This window comes from Macrosteles quadrilineatus, unplaced genomic scaffold, assembly GCF_028750875.1.
Source record: "Macrosteles quadrilineatus isolate MER2022 unplaced genomic scaffold, UCM_ALF_1.0 Scaffold_1__1_contigs__length_201487025, whole genome shotgun sequence".
In the NCBI taxonomy this organism is placed as follows: Eukaryota; Metazoa; Arthropoda; class Insecta; order Hemiptera; family Cicadellidae; genus Macrosteles; species Macrosteles quadrilineatus.
Genome location: NW_026542594.1, coordinates 42,551,234 through 42,560,903, shown reverse-complemented (window position 1 = coordinate 42,560,903; position 9,670 = coordinate 42,551,234). Strand labels below are relative to the sequence as shown.

The window sequence follows — 9,670 nt, the reverse complement described above, 5'->3', positions numbered from 1 at the left end:
TATAATAACAAACAATAGAGGGAAGCGACTTTTGGATCTGTTTAACAATTTTGGGTTTATAAATGTGCGTTCAGTGGGTGATCCTGAGGGTGAAATGGTACGGGTGATTTCACATTTTAGGGCAAAACGGGAATTCAGTAATTGATTTAGTGGGGGCATCAATAGATTGCTTGCATTTGATAGAGGATTTTAAAGTTTTAAGCTTTCCAGGCTCCGACCATTTGCCGATAGAAATTACAATTAATGTATATTTACCAGCCGCAGGGATGGCAGACGTTAATAATATAGATGTAAAAATACTTCCGTTGTTACCAAAGTTAAATTGGACCAGTACAGATAATGATTCATATTGTGACAAGATTAGTCAAAGGCTTTCTAATTTTCAATTTGTGGACTGCATTCAAGAAGATGTAAATCAAATCACCAGATTAATCACAGAATCAGCCCATTTAAAACCGTCCTCTAATAAATTTTCAAATTATTTTTCTAAGCAGCCATGGTTAGATTTTGAGTGTGGTAGGCTCCGTAAGAAGATTTTTAAATTATCAAATTTATTCAGGAAATTTAATCAGTCAGAAATAAAAGTCAAGTATTTAAAAGAAAATACAAGATATAAACAATTGTGTTTTAGTAAAAAATTGGCTTATCGAAAAAACCTTGTTGACACACTGATAAGAGCGACCGATCCCAAAAAGTGTTGGAATGCGATAAACAGTTTTAAAATCAAATCAGATAAGCGGGTGGGAAATATATCTCCAGTAGAATGGCATAACTATTTTAAAACTCTGTTAAACCCCCCGCTTTTAGCTGCAGAGATATATTATGCTGAACCTTTAATTTTAGACAATAGATTAGATCGGGATTTTGAGATGTATGAATTGCTGGAAGTCCTAAATAAAGTAAAAACGGGGAAAGCGCCCTGTAAAAAATATTAAAGACAGACAAGACTTTGACAAAAAAGATGTGTATATTTATTGGACATTATTTACAATCATAATATAATAATAAAACATGTGTTAGTTCTATTAGAATAAATAAAGAAGGCAGGCATAAATTAAACATATTAAAGAACACAAATCAATGTGTCAACATATTACATCTTTTCCCCTCCAACGGTAAGGACTGCAACTTTAGTCAGAGGCCGGCGATAAGTTCCTTTTGATGTTGTGATGTCTACTATTCGTTCTTGGCCATCGTGACCTGGGTAGACAGCCGAGATTCGGCCAAGGGGCCATGTATTTCTTGGGCAGTTTTCCTCAATTATTATTGCAAGATCGTCAATCTTTGGTGGGTCCAATTTCTTGTGCCATTTGCACCGTCTTGAAAGGCATGGAAGGTACTCGTGCACCCATCTCTTCCAGAAGCCGTCTAGGAGTGATTTAACACGAGCTAATTGTCGTTTACATAGTTGGTCTTTGTTTAGGTTGATTTTGTAAGCTTCTCTTAGAAAATGGTTTGGTGTGATTGGTTCGGGGTCATTGGGATCCAGAGAAACATGTGTGAGTGGGCGAGAATTTATTATAAATTCAACGCGAACCATGAATGTCTGAAGCTCTTCGTCTTTTGGGTACTGGCAGCGCATAACACTCCTTAATGCGGTCTTTACAGACCTAACAAGTCTTTCCCAGCAGCCTCCCATATGTGGTGCTCGCGGGCAAATGAAATTCCACTTTATCCTGTAGTTCACCACGTCTTTTTGGATCTTTTCATGTTTGAGTGACTTTACAGCGTTTCTAAGTTCCCTATCTGCAGCTACAAAGTTTGTGCCATTGTCGGAATATAATTCTGAGGGAACTGGTCTTCGGCTGATGAATCGTTGAATCGCCATTATACAACTCTCTGTGTTAAGAGAATGAGCCGTTTCGATATGAATTGCTCGAGTCGATAAACAGGTAAATAGGACACCATATCTTTTCTCATGTCTGCGGCCAACAGTAACTTCGATAGGTCCGAAATAATCCACTCCAGTGTAGAAGAATGGATGTTGCACTTTTGAGGTCCTTAACTGTGGTAGTGCAGCCATCTGAGGAGGATAAGGTTGGGCATTGTCTATGCTACACCTCATGCAGCTCCTTTGGACTTTCTTGGCGACTGATCGTACGTTTAAGATCCAGAACTGTTGTCTAGTCATATTGATAACAGTCTCGATGCCCTGATGGAAACATTTCTCGTGAAACATTTTTACGATTAGTTTAGCTGTATGACTTTTGCCGTCTAAAATGATAGGATGCTTTTGTTCTTCGCTTATTTCTGGTGAACTATGTATTCTACTCGACATTCTTATTAGAGACTGATCAATGAAGGGATTTAAAGAGAATATTCTACTGGACTTTGGTAGCGGTTTGTTCTTCAGCAGTAAATTTTTTTCTTCATTGAAGCTTGCCTTTTGAGACATTGATATCAAGTCCTTTTCAGCTTTTTGAATTTCCTCTGGTTGAAGTTCTGGTATATTTCCAAAATCTACGTTGACCGTTTTCAGTTTCTTTTTGGTGGTGGTGGTAGTATGGGACCTTAGCATGCTAACAAATCTGTGTACCCATGCTAATACACGTGTCACTTTTTCCCAAGAAGAAAAGTTTTCAACTGTCAAAAGAGGAGGGTTTTCATTACTGTTTACAACTCCGACGAATTTCTTCTTTGTTTCTTCGTTATCCTTGACTTGTAGTGTGGCCGGTTGTATTGGCCAGTCACTAGATTCTCGCATTAGAAATGAGGGTCCGTGAATCCATTCAGAATGCATGGCTGATGTAAACTTTTTGTTACTTCTAGTTGCAACATCTGCCGGATTCTGTTTTGGTGGAACCCATCTCCATTCTTCAGGTTTAGACAAATCTTGAATTTCTCCAATTCTATTGGAAACATACTGTTTGAATTGTCTAGGGTCGGATTTCAGCCAGTGCAAAACTGTTACAGAATCTGACCAAAATATCTGACGAGAAATAGTTAAGTCAATATAAAAAAAAAATAAAAAAAACATTGAACATTGACATTGAAATAGTCATAAGTCAATGTCTTTTATGATGCTACAAGCTATTCTGCATCCAAGAACAGCTGCTTGGAGTTCTAGTCGGGGAATGGTTGTTTGTTTGAGTGGTGCTACTTTGGCACGTGCCATAACAAGCATGGTCTTGTAAGTACCTCTGGCACATCCATGGCGTAGATATGAAACTGCTGCATAGGCCTCTTCACTAGCATCAACAAACGTATGGAGTTCAACTTCTTAAATTGTTTTGACGTTAAAATAGCATCGAGGTATGGTGAAGCTCTGCAGACATTTTACTTCTTGTAGCCAGTCTTGCCATTTTTTACTAAGTTCTATCGAAAGAACTTCGTCCCACGTTATGTTTGTTCGCCAAATGTCCTGAACAAGCATTCTCCCTTTTATAGTAGTAGGTACAACTAATCCCAATGGATCGAAAATGGACATAGCTCCTCTTAAAACTTCACGCTTGGTCGGATACCTTGTTTCAACTAACTGTACCTTTTCGGCGTTCCGGTGAAATGAAAAGTGGTCAGTTTCAGCATCCCACCACATTCCGAGGATACGTTCTGTAGGTAGACGACTTTCAGGTTGCAGCTGTTTTGTAGAGTTTGTCTTCAAATCTTCCGGTATTTCAAGTAAAATTTCTTTTGAATTTGACAACCAGTTACAGATTTTAAAACCTCCGGACTTGTGAATTTCTGTTATCTGTTGTATTCTAATTCTAGCTTCTTCTTCTGTATCAGTAGAGTCTAGTAGATCGTCCATGTATTCACTGCAGAGGATCGCTTTACTTGCTTCTGGGTAAATTTGTAGAAACCTCTTGGCGTTGCTGTTTACTACATACAAGGCAGTACTCGGGGAACACGTTGATCCAAATATCATTGCTTCCATGATATAGGTATCTGGTTCGTTGTTCGGATCTTCTCTCCATAGAAACCTTTGCGAATCGACATCTTCTTTTCTGATACGTACTTGATGAAACATTTCTTGTATGTCACCTGCGATCGCAAATTTTCTTAATCTGAATTTGAGAAGTACTGCTGGCAGAGGGTTCAAAAGGTCAGGACCACTAAGCAAACCATCATTGAATGACACACCATTCGCTTTAGCAGCTGCGTCAAATACTAACCTCAGTTTGTCAGGTTTGTTTGGATTTATTGCCCCAAAATGAGGCAGATAATACGTCCGGTCATTTATAACAGTAGCTTCGTCATCACGTAGTTTTCTGATGTAACCTTTTTCTTCATAGTCAGTGATCTTGGCTTTGTATTTGTTATGAAAGTTTTCGTCTCTTGCCATCTTCCTTTCAATACCCTTAAGCCTTTTCAGCGCATTTTCATAGCTCGGTGGATATTTAAAGTCTTCTGACTTCCATAGTAGGCCGGATTCATACCTATCCCCTACTTTTTTGGTCGTATCTTCTAAAATCTTGAGGGCTGTTTCGTCTTCAACTGATTTCACATTGTCATCTTCTACTAGGGACACGCCATAATTTTCGATTTCAAAAGAATCTTTGATAATATCATGAAGTTTTTCACTTTCAAAAGACGTTAGAGTGAATTGACTATCTACTCGCCCAATGTGTTCATGACATTTACCGTGCAATGTCCAGCCTAAACGACTCCAAGACAAGACTGGAGAGTTGGGAGGACCTTCAATAATTTTCCTTGCTAGAATAAGGTCACAGTTGTCTTGACCTATAAGTATTGTAGGTTTCAAATTTCCTGACGGCAAAGGTTGACCAATTGACCGTAAGTGAGACCACTTCTTTTTTAGTTTGACAGTATCCACCATTTGTTTTGGTAAGTCCAATGGTGACTGGGTTCGTACATTGTTTAATGTAAATACTTCGTCCTCATATAGCCCTTTAATTTTAACTTTCCCAGTCATGGATGTTGGGTCGAAATGTTGGGTTGCATTGGACCAGCATGTCGTGAGGGGTTCAAAACTACCGTTGACGCCTAATTTATCGGCTGTAGCTGAATCCAACAAAGATACTGTTGACCCGTCATCTAAGAGTGCGTAAGTGTCAATCTGACAACTTGGGCCATATAATGTCACTGGACATACTCTTAGTAGAACACGGTTATTAACAACATGACTGCTAATAATTTCTTTATTTTGCGGTTCGCTGTCCTGTTTGGGAAACCTCTCAACTTTGTCAGTATGGAGAAGACGATGGTGAAACAACTTACACCCATTTATCCCACAAACCTTTTTTACTTTACATTTTTGGAGCTGGTGATGTCGAAAGCAGAAGAAACATAGTTTCTTTTCGACAATCATTTTCCATCTCTGCGATACATCTGCCTTCCTGAAAACTCCACATCGTTCACTTTCGTGGCTGTTGAGACAAAACATACAGTTAAACTGTTTGTCTTCGGTAGAACTGGTATAAACCGGCTTTATGTCAGTTTTCTTCTGCCAGAGTTTCTCTTCTGTAGGACGAAAGTAAATACTCAGGATTGAGCATTGTTTTTCCAACCAAGTGGAAAACTCCTTCAAGTCGGGACTGCTTAGAGCATTATTACTTACATGCTCAGCCCACCTGTATTTTAAACTATAGGGAAGTTTGTTGAGACATTCATTTAGTAAGTAAGGGTTTAATACATAATATTCTAGATGTAATGACTCTGCTGTAGCAGTAAAATTCAAAATATTTGTCGAAAACTCAACAAGACTTGTAGTGTCGTCTTCCTTGACTGAAGGTAGCCTACAAGTCTTTTTTAACATTGACTCCAAAATGAGTTCTGGTCTACCAAAACGCATCTGTAAGGTCTTGATAATTGACTTAAGATTTTGACTTGAGACAAAAAGAGGCTTAACCATTCTAAATGCTTCTCCCTCTAGGCAATTCCTTACTCTTATGAGGTTGTCATCCTCACTAAAAAGATAGGCAGTTTTTTCATACTCCGAAAAAAATATCGGCCATTCATCAGGCTTGCCACTGAAGCTTGGAAGTTTTTGACGAAATGAAACAGGCTGTATAGCTTTTTGGAAGGTATCCGCAAGCTTTTGCACGGCTGAGGTCATGATGGCTGATGAGGACTTAAGAACTGTCGGTTCTTTTTCATTCAACCACCTTTCAACCTTGCTTTGCGGTTCTTCCTCATCATCAAGATTTATGCTAAGTCCCAGACAGCACAGAGTTATCTATAGTATATCTTATAAACATTTAACTTGGATATTTAAGATATCTATAGATGATCAATATCCAGATATTTATATTTGTTAGATATTGTGAAGAAGTTTAAATGTCACTAATTTCTACTTTCAACAGATATTAGATTTACAATATCTTAAGAACTTCTAAAACTGAATATTATAAGGATATCTGCTGACAGATCACAAAAAATATATATAATAAATACATAAAAACACAAAATAATAAAGATTATACTGAAAAGCACATTTATCAGTTTAATATTTTCATTAAATAGTTCATAAAAACAATTTTTTGAAGAAAAAACTAGACAAAATTTTTTATATCCGGACAGGTTTTGAACCTGATACCTTCATCTTATGAACCTCTTACCTTACCTCTGAGCTACCTGTGATTGTTGATATTACCAGTTTTCAAGCGGTTAAAGAGTAGCCAACAGCTGCAATGGTCGCAATACTTAAATATTTTTGATACTATGATTCTGTTTAGGCATCAAGTTGTTAAATTAATTGTTTTTCTGGGAGTTGAAGAGAATACTGATATCTGAATATAGATTAATTAATTACCATTAGTAATGTTATTATAATGGTTATATGGGGATGCGGAGTACTATCCCCCGGAAAACTACCCCCCCAGGTGAAACGTGACGCCACAAAAATCTGCTAACTAACCAATATGGAAGCCGTGTCCGCGACTGGAATACTACCCCCCCCTAGACAAATCATGCTATGTAATTTTAATTTTAATTCGAGTAATTCCGTTGGATAATAGAAAATGCATGTGGTGAATATAAAACAATTTTTGATTTTCGAAATGTTACAGCAAGTTTGGTTGGTTAGGTTAGGTTAGATTAGAACTGTTTGACAACTAAATTTAAGTGTCCGTGACTGGAAAACTGCCCCCCCGGTCTCTGACGTCAATATGACGTAGGAACGTGCTTGGGGGGGTAGTTTTCCGGGGGGCAGTCTTCCGGCGACCCGGTTATATATGATTAATTAATATTTACCCTTAAATTGATCAACCCATATAATTTCCTCAAATAAGTTGAAGAATTTTAATTAAAAAGAAAATATTTGCATTATTATTATTATAAGCAGGTGCATTATGATTATAAAAAGGTGTTTAATCATACATTCAAAGTCAATTGTATAATGTTTTTACGGAATGGCTTAACAGTTTTTTTTTGTTTCTCACAACTTTTGGGTCGTGCAAGACTTGTGTTATTATATATTACGTGGTGTAATGCACATTTCTTTCCTTCTGTCTGACTGAAATAGTTTGACTTTAATGAAACACTCCCTTTGGAAAAGTGTAGTCATTCTCGTAAACATCGCTAATGCAATTTTTTGTCCACTTTGGGCTGATTAAAATTATTTGATTTTTTAACGCGTAGCACGGATTAGTGTAACGGAGACAACATAATATAATTAATCTACCAAAATAACCACATAACAACTACAATTAAGTTTTGGTTTCATTAGTGTTTGTTGATTTGTTGGATGATTTTAGATCCTGTGTTTTAATAAGGCTAACTGTAATATTAAATATTCTAGATGAAACAATAATGCACTTATCAGCATTTATCGTCTTTATAATCAATATCCAATCGTCAATGTAGGATTGATATTTACAGGATATCTGTTCGTAGATATCTAGTACAGAATATATGTACAATATTTGTAGGATATTGCATCTAAACATTATATAAATATCTACTGTGAAACTTTTAATATCTATTAAATATCTTAAAAGATATTTTATAGATTTCTTAGATAAGATATTTTAAAAATATATTTAATTACATTTAGATATCTTTAGACATATTTCAACCACTTTGAATATTCAATGGATATCTGGTGCTGTTAGGGGTCCTACCTTGGTTTCAGATCGATTACTAGGGCGGCTTGACTGTTGACTGCCACACACTGAAGCAGACTCAAGCTCAGCTCTCGCCGTCAGCAGTTGCTTCTGTCGCTCTAGTTCTCTAGCTTCCATTCGTCGTTGCCGCTCCATTTCTTCAACTTGTCGTTGTCGCTCCATTTCTCTTTCCTCATGGGCTCTTTCCAATTTCTGCATTTCTTCTAGCTTCTTCAACTCCACTTCCATTAATCTTCGTCTACTAGAAGAAGTACTAGATTTGGCAGATACTGATGGTTGGTCTTTACTTGGCTTTGGATTAACAGTTTTGTCGTTGTTATTCCCAATTGCTGGAGTATATCTGTCTGGAGGGTGTCTTTCCGTCTCTGATCTCCTTATTGACATGATAAAGTCGGGTTTCGGCACCAAATGTAAAAAATATTAAATACAGACAAGACTTTGACAAAAAAGATGTGTATATTTATTGGACATTATTTACAATCATAATATAATAATAAAACATGTGTTAGTTCTATTAGAATAAATAAAGAAGGCAGGCATAAATTAAACATATTAAAGAACACAAATCAATGTGTCAACATATTACACGCCCGGTCTGGACGGAATTCCGTATGAATTTTACAAAATTGTTCCATTGCCCTTTCTTCAAATATTGCTTGCTCTATATAATAACATATATTCAAAAGAAGAAGTTCCGGAATCTTTTAAGCGATCTATTGTTTTTCCTTTACACAAAAAAGGTGATTTAAATTTAGTTACAAATTATAGAGGCCTATCTTTTATTGATTGCATCGGTAAAATATTTTCATGTTTAATAAATAATAGGTTAGTTCAATGGGCCAATGACGAAGATATTCTTACTGAGTTTCAGGCTGGTTTCAGGAAAAACTATTCAACAATTGATAATTATCGAAATTTACCCCAAAAACCTAAAAAATTGCCCAAATTTTTAGGTTTTTCACAAAATAAACAATGTTCTGGGCATAACATCTGTCAGCAAACCTCATATTCGTGTTCAGCGACCCAAAAAACATTAAAAAAATTGATGATTAGGACTGTACTTCAACTTTCCGCTAACTTTCCTAATATGCCTAGACTAATACAATATTAACCTATTTCCACTGATTTAAAGCATTTAAAGGGTGTTTTTTTTTATTTTTTTTTATGCAGGGATTTTAAATGTAATTGTTTGGGTACTATTCAAGGTAACTAAACGTTTTATACGTCAAATTGAAGCTAAAATAACTAAGTTTTATTTCTCTTGTAGCAAGGGAGGAAACTTTGGCCTTTGCATGCGCAAAACAGGTGTGTGGTAGTAGGACACTGGGCCGCTATTGTGACTCATACGCTTGACGCCAGTACGACGGTTTATGGCACAACAGAAGACACAGATTGCAATCTGTGGTTTGCATAGTTTATATTAATTACTAAATTAAACTAAATTTAAATCTACTTAATGATATAGAAACTTAAAGCTGGTTTAATGAGTTTCGTGGCACCGAAGTGTTTTGAAAAGACATTCACCTGGTCGGCTAAAAACAAGCGATGACATAGCAGAAGAAATCCCACAATTCTGCATCAGAAGCCCGAAAAAAATTGATTGCCCGACGAAGTATTCAGTTTAACAAACCTAAATTGGTCACTTG

The 9,670-nt window shown here is 36.5% G+C and overlaps 1 protein-coding gene across 1 annotated transcript; it reads right to left on the bottom strand.

Annotated features, from left to right (window-relative positions):
* Positions 1–1,093: 1,093 nt before the first annotated feature.
* Positions 1,094–8,408, bottom strand: LOC128996429 (uncharacterized). Its single transcript, XM_054421758.1, has 4 exons — positions 8,022–8,408; positions 5,846–6,136; positions 3,482–5,017; positions 1,094–2,929 (listed from the first exon to the last, which is right to left on the bottom strand). The coding sequence occupies exons 1-4, from the start codon at positions 8,406–8,408 to the stop codon at positions 1,094–1,096; spliced, it is 4,050 nt and encodes a 1,349-aa protein (XP_054277733.1).
* Positions 8,409–9,670: the final 1,262 nt, after the last annotated feature.